Source organism: Anoplopoma fimbria, chromosome 17 (genome assembly GCF_027596085.1).
Source record: "Anoplopoma fimbria isolate UVic2021 breed Golden Eagle Sablefish chromosome 17, Afim_UVic_2022, whole genome shotgun sequence".
NCBI lineage: Eukaryota > Metazoa > Chordata > Actinopteri > Perciformes > Anoplopomatidae > Anoplopoma > Anoplopoma fimbria.
Genome location: NC_072465.1, coordinates 5,534,821 through 5,550,070, shown reverse-complemented (window position 1 = coordinate 5,550,070; position 15,250 = coordinate 5,534,821). Strand labels below are relative to the sequence as shown.

General features: G+C 41.8%; 1 protein-coding gene and 2 non-coding genes across 4 annotated transcripts in view; 2 read left to right on the top strand and 1 right to left on the bottom strand.

Moving 5' to 3' along the window:
• The first annotated feature begins 693 nt into the window (after positions 1-693).
• On the top strand, positions 694-765 carry trnae-cuc (transfer RNA glutamic acid (anticodon CUC)). Its single transcript has one exon. It is a non-coding gene; the product is annotated as a tRNA-Glu (tRNA).
• A 1,096-nt stretch (positions 766-1,861) lies between these two features.
• fgd5a (FYVE, RhoGEF and PH domain containing 5a) overlaps positions 1,862-15,250 on the bottom strand; it is a 31,938-nt gene continuing 18,549 nt past the window's right edge. The window contains exons 8-21 of one of the 2 annotated variants that reach the window (XM_054617044.1): positions 12,513-12,603; positions 11,869-11,919; positions 11,598-11,656; positions 10,807-10,878; positions 10,567-10,635; positions 7,850-7,933; positions 7,683-7,762; positions 7,461-7,557; positions 6,517-6,654; positions 6,181-6,283; positions 5,903-6,039; positions 4,375-4,503; positions 3,855-4,006; positions 1,862-3,289 (exon numbers count right to left, since the gene is read on the bottom strand). In XM_054617044.1, the coding sequence (XP_054473019.1) occupies positions 3,253-3,289; positions 3,855-4,006; positions 4,375-4,503; positions 5,903-6,039; positions 6,181-6,283; positions 6,517-6,654; positions 7,461-7,557; positions 7,683-7,762; positions 7,850-7,933; positions 10,567-10,635; positions 10,807-10,878; positions 11,598-11,656; positions 11,869-11,919; positions 12,513-12,603 (1,299 nt within the window). In that variant the 3' untranslated portion in view covers positions 1,862-3,252. The remainder of the gene's footprint in view (positions 3,290-3,854; positions 4,007-4,374; positions 4,504-5,902; positions 6,040-6,180; positions 6,284-6,516; positions 6,655-7,460; positions 7,558-7,682; positions 7,763-7,849; positions 7,934-10,566; positions 10,636-10,806; positions 10,879-11,597; positions 11,657-11,868; positions 11,920-12,512; positions 12,604-15,250) is intronic. The other variant, XM_054617045.1, reaches the window with a different exon arrangement.
• trnae-cuc (transfer RNA glutamic acid (anticodon CUC)) lies at positions 5,561-5,632 on the top strand. The gene has a single exon. It is a non-coding gene; the product is annotated as a tRNA-Glu (tRNA).

Genomic DNA, 15,250 nt, shown 5'->3' with positions numbered 1-15,250 from the left:
CAAATTAAATCAACATCAAGGCAACAGTTCCCAGAAAAAAAACAACCTTCAAAAACCTACTGAGTCAAATAGAAAGTATCTTTGAAAGTGTTCATCCTTAGAAATTCTGTCGGGTCATGCCGAGGGTCATTCCATAGCTTTGTAGCTAAATGACTGTAATGTAATGTAATGTAATGTAGATTCAATATGTAAAACTTCACTACAAATGCAATGTACACGCACTGGGGTGATTAAAATGACCTCTTACTCATAACATGATGTAACAGCATTTCTTTACAAACAAACCCTATAATTCACTTGATATCGGCAGTGTGTATTTCATGATATATATTCAGAATACCAATTTTCTAAAAAGGTGACCAATATGGTTTTTTTTACTGGCTGCAAATACTACTTCAATACAAAGTTTGTTTGTGGTGTTATACCCATCACAGAACAATGGCTGTTACTGTTTCACATATAAAAATGAAAGATGTAACATTCTCCTGCAACCCGTAAAGTGCACTTCGTACATAGGTTTCATATGTTACATAAATCTTGTTCCCCAACATGAGAATTTAAACACGTTGGATTCCTTCCACACAAATCACTACACATCTTTAAAAAGGATCTTTAAACTATAACTAACTATAACATGACATACATGGGTCATCCTGAGTGATTGTTTGCTAACCGTACTGATTTGCGATCAGCTCCCTGGTGGTCTAGTGGTTAGGATTCGGCGCTCTCACCGCCGCGGCCCGGGTTCGATTCCCGGTCAGGGAACGAGATTTTGACACTTCAGCTGCAATACACAACTAAAAGCCATACACACATGCTAACACATGCTAGCGCTGCTTTCTTAGTCGCATACCGTCATTGTGTGACTTGGTGGAAGCCTTTGGTATAACTTATCTGAGGTTGCTCATATTACCCAGCAGTCTGAGGGGCTCATTATGGTCTCTACTGGAAGAGGATGGGAATGTGTGTTTTATATTTGGCCAAATTATATCAGCATTAAGGCAACAGTTCCCAGTAATTATCCCTCTGGGCAATACAAATATGTCACCTTAATAATACCTCAAATCACTGTAGTGAAATTTAATGGAATGAGATCTGGTTGAATTCTGATCCAGCATTAGGTTTAAATGACTTGACAAATATAATCTCTCTCGTTTCCCTTCCTATACTGTCTAAAGCTATGCATGTTTCCATAACAACAATGATAATTGAAGTTTCTATTGATTTTCCATTAATGATAGAAAACAGTGCTGCCTAAATAACTAGCAGTAGTTGGATTAGTAGGACTAGGAATAGTAAACGGCATGAAGTACTGTTCCCCTCTGCTGGAGAAAAAATACATTGAACTAATATGTGAGCTAATGACACAAACAATGCACACAAACAGGTACAGCATGTTCTTATTTCAGCGTCATCCCAGAATGCATCACTTACAGCAACACAAACACCTGTACAAATAAATACAATGCATAGCATCAACCCTTCCGTAAGTACTGCTGTTGTCAGGCTCATAATTATAGCTGCTGAGATAGAGTCAGACACTTGTTTGAATGACTGTATATAGTGTTTTTATACTAAATTGTGTTTTATTGTAATAAAATATAGATATAAGGGTTGATGAGAAAGACTGACTTGTAAAATGCAATCTTGTTTATTCAAATTACTGCCTTTAATCTGACCTTTTCTCGTCAAAAAAAGGAACACTGCACTTTAAAAAGGGGACGTATACTGGGGCTGCTGTATCATTGTACAGATGTTCATGTTATTGTTTTCCACTCAGTTTATGTTCTGTAACGGATAATAAAGAAACAGCTTCAATTGCAAGAACAGGAAGCACAGCAATGTGAAAGCACGTCAAGTACACTTTTTAAAGGAGTTTATTTCTATATGTATCTATATACACAAACATTTACAAAGCAATATATGCAAGAGGTACAGTCCATTATAGAAATAAGAAACAGGTAGAAAAGCCAAACAGTACTTGATGAACATATGTGTGCTTTAGAAATAATTTAGTTTGACAGTTGAAAGATCACATGTAGTAAAGTCGACGTCCGAATGGAGTTGAAAAAAGCCTTTAGGTAGGTTATTTAAGAAAATCTATGGTTATGTTAAGCAGTTTAGAAGAGTGAAACTTCAGTGTAACACTACTGCTGAAGACATGGAGACTCTTAACACTGGCAGTTCATAGGTAGTATGACGATGTGTTTTCCATTTATTCCAAGTGGGATTTATTCCAGCAGTGTATATACAGCATGAAAAGAGCAGAAATATAAATGGCACAAAAGTATTTTCTTATGTTACTGGACTGTAACTGAACTGTTCAAAATACTAGAGGTTTTAAGTATATGCGAGTAGATAAAAAGCTAATGTTATCAAGGTCTCTTCTGGAGACAAGACAGTAGTACAGTACTTTGATAATATAAAGACGAAAAAAGGGGTACAATTTCATTTCAGGCACATTCATCATCAATTTGCAAATTGTACTGCATTCAACTGGAAGAAATCAATTGGCACTTAAGAACTGTATGACTTTTTTTTTTTTTAAACCTACTGAGTCAAACAGAGAGTATCTTTGAAAGTGTTCATCCTTAGAAATACTGTCGAGTCATGCCGAGGGTCATTCCATAGCTTTGTAGATTCAATATAATAGTAACATTATGTAAAACTTCACAACAAATTTAATGTACACTCACTGGGATGATTAAAATGACCTCTTACTCAGAACATCATGTAACAGCATTTCTATACAAACAAACCCTATAATTCACTTCATATCTGCAATATGATATATTATATATTCAGAATACCAAATTTCTAAAAAGGTGACCAATTTTTTTTTTTTTTAATGGCTGCAAATACTACTTCAAAGCAAAGTTTGTTTGTGATGTTATACCTTTGACAGAACAATGGCTGTTAATGTTTCACATATATAAAATGAAAGATGTAACATTTTCCTGCAGACCAGCGCACTGCAACCCGTAAAGGTTTCATATGTTAGATCGTTCTCCTACAAGAAGTTTCCACTTTTCACTCCCCAGATAGCATCATCCCCCACCTTTACTGTCCTACAGTTGGATGGCAGCCTTATCTGGTGATTGAATTGTCACATAATATTCCACACAGCAGGTCACATGTGATGAATTCTCGATGGTGGTCTGAGTTCAGAAGCAGCAGGTAGCTATGTTGTGCTCCACAGAGGAGTTCTAGCAGTCACAGACAGCAGGGCGTGTTCATTTTACTGAGCGGGTGCTATAAAACAGTAGCCTCCTCCATGGCATTGACCCATCTGAAAGACAAGAAACATGAGACCTTTTGACAACGAACACTTTGATGGGCACTCTACTGATTTAACACGACAGAGTTCCTTATCTAGTCCCTGAATACTGCATTTACTATGCATGGAGGGTCTCACAAAAAGACACTACTGTTTACATTGTAAAAAAGGATCCAGTGTTTGTAGACCTTGACCAATATCAAGCTGCTCTAACCAAACTTAATGGAAATACAACATTGAATTGTTTAATATGGAATTAAATACACAGTATTAAAAGCCTATAACTCACTTTGTTATGAAGAGTTTTTCCTCATCATTTACATGACTATCCGTTTTAAAATATGAACGTCCAACAAAACCACTACACATCTTTAAAAAGGATCTTTAAACTATAACCAACTATAACATGACCTACATGGGTCATCCTGAGTGATGGTTTGCTACCCATACTGAGTTGTGATCAGGTCCCTGGTGGTCCAGTGGTTAGGATTCGGCCCTGGTTCGATTCCCGGTCAGGGAATGAGATTTTGACACTTCAGCTGCAATACATAATTAACCGCCATATACACATGCTCACCTGCGTGCAGTTTGTGGATCGTCGGCCCTGAATGTATAATATAGGGTTTTCTTGTGGTAGAGATGGAACACATTGCTTTCCTCTCCCTCTGGCCTTTCTGTTAGCTTGACAGTGAAGCCTTGCAAAGGTACACTCTCTGAAGCCACTTTATCCTGAAGGAACCAGAGTGAAGACATTAAACAGATATACAAGTTAAAACCACCAATTTCACTGTCAGCAGCAATATGAGAATAACAAGAATGTCATGCTTCAAGAAAGACAAAAGCAGTGCAACACCCAGATGTCAGAGAAACAGAGAGCGCACAGAGAGTCCCTTCATTAATCAAATGAAGTGTTCTGCCCTGAAGGAAAAGGTTGAACAGTGGCAATGTAAGTGTTAAATAATTCTGCGCTGCATTGGCCAGATGTGAAGAAGAAAATGGTTAGACAAAGGTTGAGAGGAAATGCCTCTGTGGTTGAGTGATCGATAGAGTGTGCGAGTGTTTTTGGGGCTGGTGCGGGAGACTCTGTGCCCCCTCACCTCACGGGCTGTGAAGGTGTAGAGCACCTTGTCTTTGAGGATGAACCACAGCCGCTTCCACTTCCTCTTGCTCTTCTTCCGGCGCTGCAGGCTGCCGCTCATGGTGGATCCCTCCACCGTAAGCGACACCTGATGAAATGCATGACACATTAGACACACAAGAGACTCAATGAATGCAGATACACAGACAGAGGGACTGGATAATATAATCAAAACCTTTTGCAATAAAATGTAACCCAGCAAAACAAAACCACAAACAACAAAATAACCATCTCCACTTTTTTTCTGACTGTGTCAACCAGAATTGACAACAAGGATGTCACATGTAGTTTTTGTTGCAGGTGCAGTATTACATTACTATACTGTTTTATTTGTCCAACCTTTGAAGATAAAAATGAAGGGTCTAGAGCACACATGTCAAACTCAAGGCCAGCGGTCCACATCTGGCCCGCGGAACAACTATAACCGGCCCGCGAGAAAATATCATGTGCATCATAACAGACGTGACTGATACTGCACAGCTGTCAATCTTCATACGTGGAGTGGACTCGAGTTAATGCGTTACAGAGGAACTTTTTGCATGGCACAACCACGGGAAATTACATATTTGAGGAAGAATTTAAACTGGCCTCACTGCGCTAAACCTCCAGCTTCAGGGAGGGCACGTGTGATCACTGCCATGTATGACGCAGTGAGAGCTTTCCAAGCCAAGCTGCATCTATGGCAGACTCAGATGCAGCAAGGAAACTTGGGTCACTTTCCGTGTTGCCAAACACTGACAAAACACGTCTCCACCGCTGTGTTCCCGACTGCGCAATTTGCTGATACACTGGGCGCACTCACTCGGCGATATGCCGACTTTGCAGCTCCGAAATTGATGCCAAACATCTGGCTCTGGCACATGTGCAGAGAATACATTTGTAGCTCACTTAAATATGTTTTCTTTTGCAATGTACCCCAAATTCTTTTTATCCTGTTTTATAAAATGTTGACCCTGTTTGGCACTCGACGTTGTCCGAGTTTTAAATTTTGGCCCTCAAGGCAATTGAGTTTGAGACCCCTGCTCTAGAGGAAGATAGTTAACTCTTCTGGTCGCTGTTTTGCTCTAAACATCAGCACCTGAAGCAGATCAATTATCATACGTGAAATGGATTCCAGTAGACAAGCCTAATAGTTCCCGATCAGGTCCCTGGTGGTCTAGTGGTTAGGATTCGGCGCTCTCACCGCCGCGGCCCGGGTTCGATTCCCGGTCAGGGAACGAGATTTTGACACTTCAGGATACATAATTAAAGGCCATACACACAGTTTGTGGATCATCGGCCCTGAAGGAACATTGACTTACCCAAAGAAACTGATTGAATTAATTAATGCAGGAGACAGTTATGTTGAAAGTGAACATGTTTACAGACCAACAAAACACTCAAGTCAAACCTGTAAGTCCTCAACTTCTGTCCCTGTACTGTACTGTAGAACCTGAGTTAGTGAATTTTATGTGCGATGCTCAAATCAGATGACTAGTGTAGGTCACCTGGTTGAGAGAGGAGGTGCTCTTCCTGCTCTTCCACAAACTCGGGGGCTGCAGACTCTGGAAGACAGCAGAGAGGGGACGGCTGGCCCGGTGAGTCCGAGGGCTGGAGTTACCGCACGCCCCCGACACGCTGCCCACTACACACACACACACACACACACATACAATTAATACCATATCAAGGAGGAAGAGTCATACCAAGATGTTTTTCTTTCTGCTGTATTGCCAAACCCGGCGGGCCCTACCACAAATGAAAGAAAAGAAAAGCTGAGAGTCACCTCTTTTCCTGAGCTCGGCATAGCAGTGGTCGCACACTTTGGCCACCCTGTCTTTGAGGTACTTCAGCGGGTATCTGTTCCTGGAACAAGCACGACACACCACCTGCTCACAGACACAAGATTCAAAGATTTGCAACCAAAAGCAATTAATACTCTCACTGAATAATTAAAAGTCTATTTAAAGGAACCAAGGATCATGGGTTTTTTGGATACATAGCAGTTTCTTTCTTCCTTTCCTTTCTACATCTAGTCCAGGTCAGTAATCTCCTACAACTACACACTACACAGTGAAACACAAGAGAGTCAAAATAGTTTTTGCAGTTCTAGGTATCTGACCTTGCCGCATGCGTTGCAGTGGTGTCGTCTCAGCGTGAGGCTGAAGTCAGAGGTACAGTTCATGCACATCATCACATGAGAAACTGGCACCAGTACGGGGGCAGCCTCACCCAGGGCCATCCACAACTTCTCACGGGCCTGTGGAAACATATAACGTATTAGATGTTGCCTCATCTAATGATGTTGCGATTTTATAAGCAGACAATATATGTAAAACACACCTAATTACAGTTTTTCTGCAATTGCTAAAACACAATTTCTGAAACTAGGGCCTTCTATGTCAAAACCATAAACATATGCACAGAATAATTATATATTTTACAACTCGTGTAGAAGTTAAACACTTAATTCAAAACTATATAAACTCCTCTAAACAACAACCTCCTGCACAACAATGTGCTAAGCATGAAATATTATTATTATCTAGAGTCTTTGGCATTTTCATATGTAGTATTCTGTAAATATAGACTATGAACATAAATGCAATAGGGAAACAAAGACAATTGTATCAGAAACAATTACTTAAACTGAAGTTGACAGGAACCTAGTCACTGTATTGTACTGTAACAAAATATTGGCCTCCATTATTGTGCACACCAAAGAGCAAACCTGAATACCATTAAAGTGTTCAAGCGCTGATTTCTAAGTGACATAATTGACTACGGATGTTTTCACAGGTGCATTCTGGGTGTACACAATTGGTGATTTAGGATGGTATTTTGATGGCAGTGTTTAGCAAACAACACACACACACACGCTTCTAGTTTTGAATATTATATAGATGAAAACCAGTTTTTGTGTCAATTAGAAAAACTGTATTGCACTTAGATAAAGCAATATAACTACATTTTTGCGGAAATCATTTCAAAAGTAATCTTTTAAGAACCAACCCATATCAAAAATGGCTTTAGCTTCACCAAACAGCATTTCTTAACTTCTCTTACCTCACTGCAGGGCCCACCAAACGTACAGAGTCCTGCAGCATGGTCTGCTATGGCTCGACTCAGCGTGTGGAACCAGTCCTCCCTCTCTCCGACTGAGCTGAAGACAGAAGCAGACAAACAATCACACCTGATCTGGAAGGCTTTGGACTGGAGAAAAAGGAGTCCCGGGCGAGTCATTAACAAATTCACACACGTTCAAAGTTTTTGGCTTCAGATGCTCACCTTGCTGAGAGTGTTATAGTGATGTCAGACACCTCAATCTTAAGGCAGTTCAGCACGTCGTCTAGAACAGGTTTGCTCACCTGTATGAGGGGCAAAATGACATCACAGGTCAGGCAATGAACATAGATGACGTTGGAGATTGTCAGAGAAGAGATAAATGAATGTACCTTCATCCCAGACAGAGATAGTGTGTTCTTAAGCCTGTATTTCCCATCCTGCTGAGGGTAGGTGTACAGCATTATATCGTTCATCTGATAAATGTAGAAAGAGGAAAGATTTCAAGGTAGTTAAAAGAATGTAGCAGATAAATGAGATTGTAAAATCTAAGTTACAAATATGAGTGAAACTTTCGTTTCCCAGTTATTCAGATTGTAATACCCCCAAATTACCACAAGGCGGAGGTGTTACCTTGAGATAAATATATACAATACAGCAAACACCTCTTCGTTTATTCTTTCTTTCTTAAAAGCAACTTTTCTGGGCCCAACTACTGAGATCATGTTTCCTTTCACAGCATTCACACATGTCTGTGCAACCCTTCAGTGCAACATTCCCATGAACTAAATAGGTGTTTATTTGCTTGTCAGACCGAAAGTATTGTGATTGCCTGAACACACTGAGAAGTCCATTGTGTTATGTGAGGCATTTCATTTCTTCCCAGACAAAAGAGATGACATCATTGGTCACACCTAATGTGTGCTCTAAACATCCGCTGGGGCCGTAAAGGCAGCATCCAGGAATTCTCCACCCTGCTCCGGGTTCCAGGCCTCTCCTCGCCCTCCCTCAGAACCAGGATTGGGTGTGACCGGCCACCTTCACCACAACAACAGCGACAACAACAACACAAACGGACGCAGTTATGGGTTCGGCAGCATGGCTGGCTGGAGACTAAACAGTGTGTGTGCCCGGGCCCTGCCTGCGACCTCTGGGCTGCAGCCACCACAGTTTCGTCTGCTCCACCCTGCGCCGCCGATTTACACAGAGATTCTTTCCACAGAAACCCAAACAAGTGCCAAGTTAAAATACTTCAGAAACGACTTTCCCAGATGAGACACAACATGCACCTACTTGACCCCTTGGCAACTAAGACATTTAATTTAACCGCTGAATTTCATCTCATACTCTAAGCCTTAACCTGCTTCACCTGCCTCTTTCACTCATACTTTACCTCCATCCTACCTCTAATCCCTTCCCTCACTCATTCACCTCGCTTCTCTTTCTACTCCGAGCCCAGGCTTGTGACATGGCCGCAGCTTCTCTCTGTCGCTTAGGTGAGTGATGGCTTTCATCTCCACTGTTGTCTGGATTCTCTTTCCTTAAGAGCCCATAAATAACACCTGACCCACTGAAGCCGTCAACTTCAAGGAAGCAAATGGCTTTATAACCCTAAAAGTCTACAAGTATCAACCACCAACCCTTTTTAGTTATCGCTCAACTGCAATTCTGTTTGGAGATAAAAAAAAAAAAGAGATACATAAATCTATATCTTCACGTTATATTCTATTTGGATGAGCTAGAAAAAGCCAAAATCGTAAATGCTGCTCCTGCGAAAATGTAGCTCCAGCATAATTCATAACATGACACATCACTGATTGCAGATGGAACAATAGAGTGGGCTTCTCTATTTCACGCTATGTGTTTGTGTAGCACCACCGCCACCCCCGTCCTCCACCTCCTCCTCCCTGCATTCTACAGGGTGTCTGGCCTTCACTTTGCTGTCAGTCCCCTCCCAATACACAGGAAGCCAGCATCCAGTGACCCACACCAAACATCCTGTAAGGAAGTGGGGCCCTGGAAAACAAGTCCTGAGACGGGAGGAGAGGAGAGGAGCGGAGAGGGAGGCCCTCTCTGGATGGGTGTGGTGCCAAGTGGAGCGCTCACAGCCTTGGCCTCCCCCCCTCTCCCAACCTAACCTGCCTCACAGACCGACCTCCACCCAACATTCCCCCATATCTTCATAGACCACGCTAGCTGTGTGTTTGCTTCACTAATAGGGCTGGTGTTTTCTACTGTTGTGCACTGATGTAACAACTGTTTACCCCTTTGTCATGACACACTCATGGTGTTCATCCAAATATTGTTAAATCCCACATCATTTTATCTTAATCTCTAGCAGAAATCCCAAAGTGTCCATAGATACCAAATATGTGAGGTTGAATTTTGGGAACGTGGTTATAAAAAACAAAACAAAAGCCTTGTAGCCCCAATGAAGAGATGGAACAAGCTAATACAGAATATACTGTAAGACATTGAATGATTTAACAACCTACAAGAAACAGTGTGGCAATTTTCTGAAATGTGCTTCTTCACTTTCTTGCAGAGATTTAGATGAGAAGATTGATGTTCCTCTTATATTTGTCTGTTCAATTTGAGGCTACAGTCAGACGGTGGTTCGCTTTTAGACTGGAAACAGGGGAAACATTTAGCCTGGCCTATCCAAAGGTGAAAAACACCTCTGAAGTTCACTAATTAAAATGTTAAATCTCGTTTGAATAAATTGTACAAAAACGTGAGGTGGAACTACAGACTCCAGGGAGTCACTGCACCTGGCCAAGAAAAATCCAGGAACATAACCCCTTCCAAAAACACAAATTGTAATTTTAACATAAATGAAATAAACTGCGATTATTGAACATTAGAGGTGCTCTTTGGACAGAGCCAGGCTAGCTGTTTCCCTCAGCTTACAGTCTTTATGCTAAGCAAAGCTAATCGACTGTTTGCTGTTGGCTCATTTTTAACCGCAGAGAGCTAATAAACATATTTCCTAAAAATCTTGAACAATTATTTTGGAGGGAACAGAAGGTGAAAAAAAATGTAAAGTCTTAAACGCTAGCTAACACAGTCTAATAATGTGTCTGACAGAGTTATCTGGGAAGAATATTACCAGAAACAGGTGTCGCGGCTGCCTGCTTTTCCTCGAGACCTTCATGAGAGTGCCTTCTTTGACAAACATCTGCCAAAAGAAATAAAATGCACAAAGAAAAAGTACAAGAAAAGCATGTTTGTCAAATTGCAGCTTACATCCACAATGTTTTAGACCCTGTGAAGGCCTCCAAATAATCTTCAGCATAGTACAATGTGTGTTTTGCGAGTGAGACAGTAACACTGGCCACATGGTGCTCACCCTTCCGGGCTTCAGAAGATCCCTCTTGCCCTTCACGCTGTACTCTATGTGGACCAGACGCAGCAAGTTCTCCTGAGGGAGCAGAGAGAGCATGGAGATGGAGGGAGATTATCCAGTGATGGACAGAAGAGGAGACAAAGAATGAAACGGTCCCTGTTTGTTCGTGAATGAAAGGGAGGGAGGCGGAAAGGGATGTGATACTGAAAACTGAACGGGCGGAGGGAGAGAGATAGAGGGAGCCTGTGTTTCCACTGTCTGTCAGCTTGTGCGTGTGTGTCGCTGCATGTGCATAGAAGAAGAAAAAAAAGAGAGTGTGATAAACAGAAGAGGGGAGCCAACGGGAGTCTTGACAGTGAGAGGTGAGAAAAACAGTGGCAGTGGGGGGGTTTGTAAATTATCTCCATGAACAGGCTCATGTTTGAAGGGGAGAATAAGTCATGTCCACCCTTACACTGCTCCCTTTGTAATGATACACCTGGGACTTTCTGATGACATCATCTTTCCTCACTCCTCGCGTTAATCAACGAGCTGCAGAGGCCGCCGCCAAAGAGGAATAGACCTCTCCTTCACTCCAGCGAGTCATTTAGAAGAGGGATTCATACACAGCAGAAGCTCAGCTGTCTAACTTCTTCACGCTTGGATCTCCATCCGAAAATTGCTCTTTCATTACCGGGCCGAATATAAAGAGGTGGCTCTAGAACGACACGCTGGGCTGTGAATATATCAAACCCAACAGGAGCTAAACAGTCTGAATGTTCTAAACACATGGAGCGTATCCAAAGTAAACTCACCCCCTGTTTCAGGTTGTCATTGGCCAGGTCCGCCACCTCGGACACGATCACCAAGGCAGCTGCAACACAAACAGAGAGAGAAAGAGAGAGATTTATGCACAGCCCAATTCAATTCAGACACACTCAGTGACTGTGACTCAACAAATAGGGCCTGATACTACAGAGCACCTGCAGTGCGTATGTGTGTGTGTCATTATGTCTTTGACTACTTACAAAACATCAGCATTATGGTTCTGGTTACTAATATCTGGATATATTCTGAAGTTTTTACCTTGCGTGTCCTCGTATTCTTTCGAATCAGGAGAGAGGTTGTTCAGGTAATCTAGAGAACACACATATTCAAGACATGAAAATACCATTTAAATGCAATGTGACGCCTACTAAGAAAAATGGAGAACATTTTATAACTGTCTGTAAAAGTACATGTCTATGTTCATACAGCTTGCATTTCCTAAAACCTTGGGTAGATAATTCCTTTGTTTTGGCGCATACATTAAAAAAAAGGTGCTACCACAAGTAAAATAACTTTAAAACCGATCCTAAGTGCAGTATGTTAGCTATACTACGGGGATGTACTCTCTCGTTCTTGTTCAAGTTAAAAGTTAAAAAAGTTAAAATTACCAACAGAATTCTGAATTATTAAAATAGTTCACTATTATCTTCATGTGCTACTGTTGTATTGAGTTTTAGCAGTTATTATTATCCTAGAATTGCATCTATTGGCCTCAATGTCCATTATTGAGCAGAAAATGACACAGGCTTGCTTTAAAGATTAATAATAATAATAATAATAATAATAATAATAATACATTTTTCTTACATCATATAAAATCAGTGGTAAAACACAGTAAACAACAGATTAATATGAAATCAGAAACAGCGATTATTATGTGTGTGCATGTGTTTGTGTGTTACCTGTGAGAAGCATTCGATATTGAAGCACTCTCACAATAACCTGCAGCAGCTGGTGTTTCAGTGGGACTTCAGCTTCCTCTGGGGGTTTTTTCTGCGCACACACAAAGAAATTGAGGTAAATATACAGATATCAAAAACAGACGAAATGTCTGACAGATACAGTAAAGACCCAGATTCTATGCTTGAGCATGACACATTGTATCCTATATAAAAAAGGGTTTTTATAAGTGGTCAGTTATTGATTTTGTTTAACTGAATACACAACTGTCATCTGATCATTTCTGCTAAATAAAATTATGGTGAAATAAAACAATCTCGTTCATTTTGGTGTTCCATCCGAGGACCTTGGGGCGTCCCTGAGCTGCACCCTGAAAACCACAGCTCTGTGAAGGTAACCTCTATGATACGCTGCTGCAAGTCAAGGTCACAAGTGACCATGGGGACACTATTGGTTTGGCTGACCTTCATGCATCTTTCCAACACACAAAAAAATACCTGAACAACTCCCATTCTTCTTCTCAGAGAAGTCATTTGCAGGTGAAAGGGGATAGAAATGGGCTCAATCAAAGAGAGCTTTAGAAAATCAATCAGGATCTAATTGTCTCTGACAGGTATTTATGCCCTGGGCGGTGGAGGAGCAGTGGGGGACAGGGCGCGCACACACACACACACACACACACACACACACACACACACACACACACACACACACACACACACACACACACACACACACACACACACACACACACACACACATGCACACGCTGTCTTTTCTAATCCAATGAAGTCCTACCTTCATTAGAGAGGCACAGATAGCACCCTGCGGGAAACAGCTTCTTCATCTTATTTACACTGCACACACTGCACACACACAAGAGCCCAAGAAGACACACACTGGACCCATTCACAAACACATACAATATATTATTGATGATGCGTCCCTGCACACAAACAGACACAGACACATACACACACAGACCTTGGGCTGGCGATGAGATAACACTGACTTGGCCTCTAAAGGGGAGGGATGGGAGGCGAGTGGAAAACACACCACTCTTTGTCTTCATTATCACAATCTGGAGTGCAGGAGGCAAAGAAAAACCAAGAGCTTCTTTTAATGAGCAGGCTCTCGTGAATACTCATTTTATTTCTTTTTCCGCCTCATCATCCTTTTATCCTTTGACTTCGGTCCTCAGCAACAGCCTCTGTTTGAGTTTCTCTCACTTTTCCTCTCCGCCCCCCTCCTCCTCTCTCCTGATCACCGCATGATGCATGGAGAACAATAATAACCAGCTCTCCATTATTAAACCCGCCTTGCTTCAGCACTTCCTGCTCTCCTCAAGTGTCGCTTGTAAATTGTCATCCAATTGACACTTGTTCAGAGGAAGTGGCTTTCCAGAGATGGTAATTAGCGTGTGGTTTGTTTGGGTGAGCGAGCCAAATGGAGGAGGAGAAAAGAGGGAGAGTGTGATGCCTCGTGCCGGGAGATAAACACACACATACACACACACACACACACACACACACATGCACGGACAAACAAACACATCTTTCACACTCTGTCACAGCCATCTGATTTTCTGCCTGCACACAAACACACACACCACACACACACACACACACACACACACACACACACACACACACACACACACACACACACACACACACACACACACAGACACATACACAACTGATCTAATTGGGGAGTTGTAAAGGAGGCTGCTTCTCTAATTAGCTTCTGTCTGCCTCATTGCCCAGCTGCCTTTACAAGGAATTCACTCCATTTCTCTCTCCCTCTATCGCTCTCCGTCCACCTGCTGCACAGCCTCTTGCACAGGAGAAAACACACAGGACTTTGCACAAACTCCGACCATGGCATGAATATAAACTCAAGATTAAGTGCTTTTGGAAAATTTCCAAAGCACATAATTTCTTTTTTTCTTTTTTTTTTAAAGTTCCAAATCATTTGTGTATGCACATGCCCCTGCAACATGATCGGACACCAATACAACGAGGAGCAAACACTGTCACACAAAAAGACATACACACACACACACACACACACACACATCGCACTCTGTTGGCCTATATTTGTAGACGGTGCGGTAAACAAGCAAATGGCTGTGGGGAGGAGGCTTTAAGGCCTGTAAGGGTCTAGCTCTGATCTGATCAGGGTCTGTGGCTACTTCATCACTGTCATCACCACATCCACAATGAAATTACTACCACTTATACTGCTGGCTTGCTGAGGAGCAGGAGGGTGGAGAGGAGAGAGACGTGTTGAGGGAGCTAAGGGTTTAAGTCTTGTAACAAAGGAAGAGGATGAAATGGGAGTGATTGATGATGAATTGACAAAAATCATTGCAATAAGTTAATTAAAACAGCCAAATTAGTATTTCCACTCCTATGAAGTATAATAACTTGTGAGGCGTCACACAGCCATCAGATAAATGACTGCCGTCCCTCACAGTAGTAAATATAGTGTATCCCATGACCCGTATGATCCTCCTTGCTCTCCCTCGGCCCTCCTTCTCACTCATTACAGTGGGGTCACACACACCTTGCAATTCCCAAGGCAGTGCTCTGATTCAACGCAGCATCCATCATACAACCACAATGTCCTGGTATGGGAGGTTGGGGAGTACAGGCCTTAGATTATACACTTATATGCAATATGAAAACCGTAAATACAATCTGCAGTGTGTATGCAGTGGCAGGTGCGGTGAATCTGC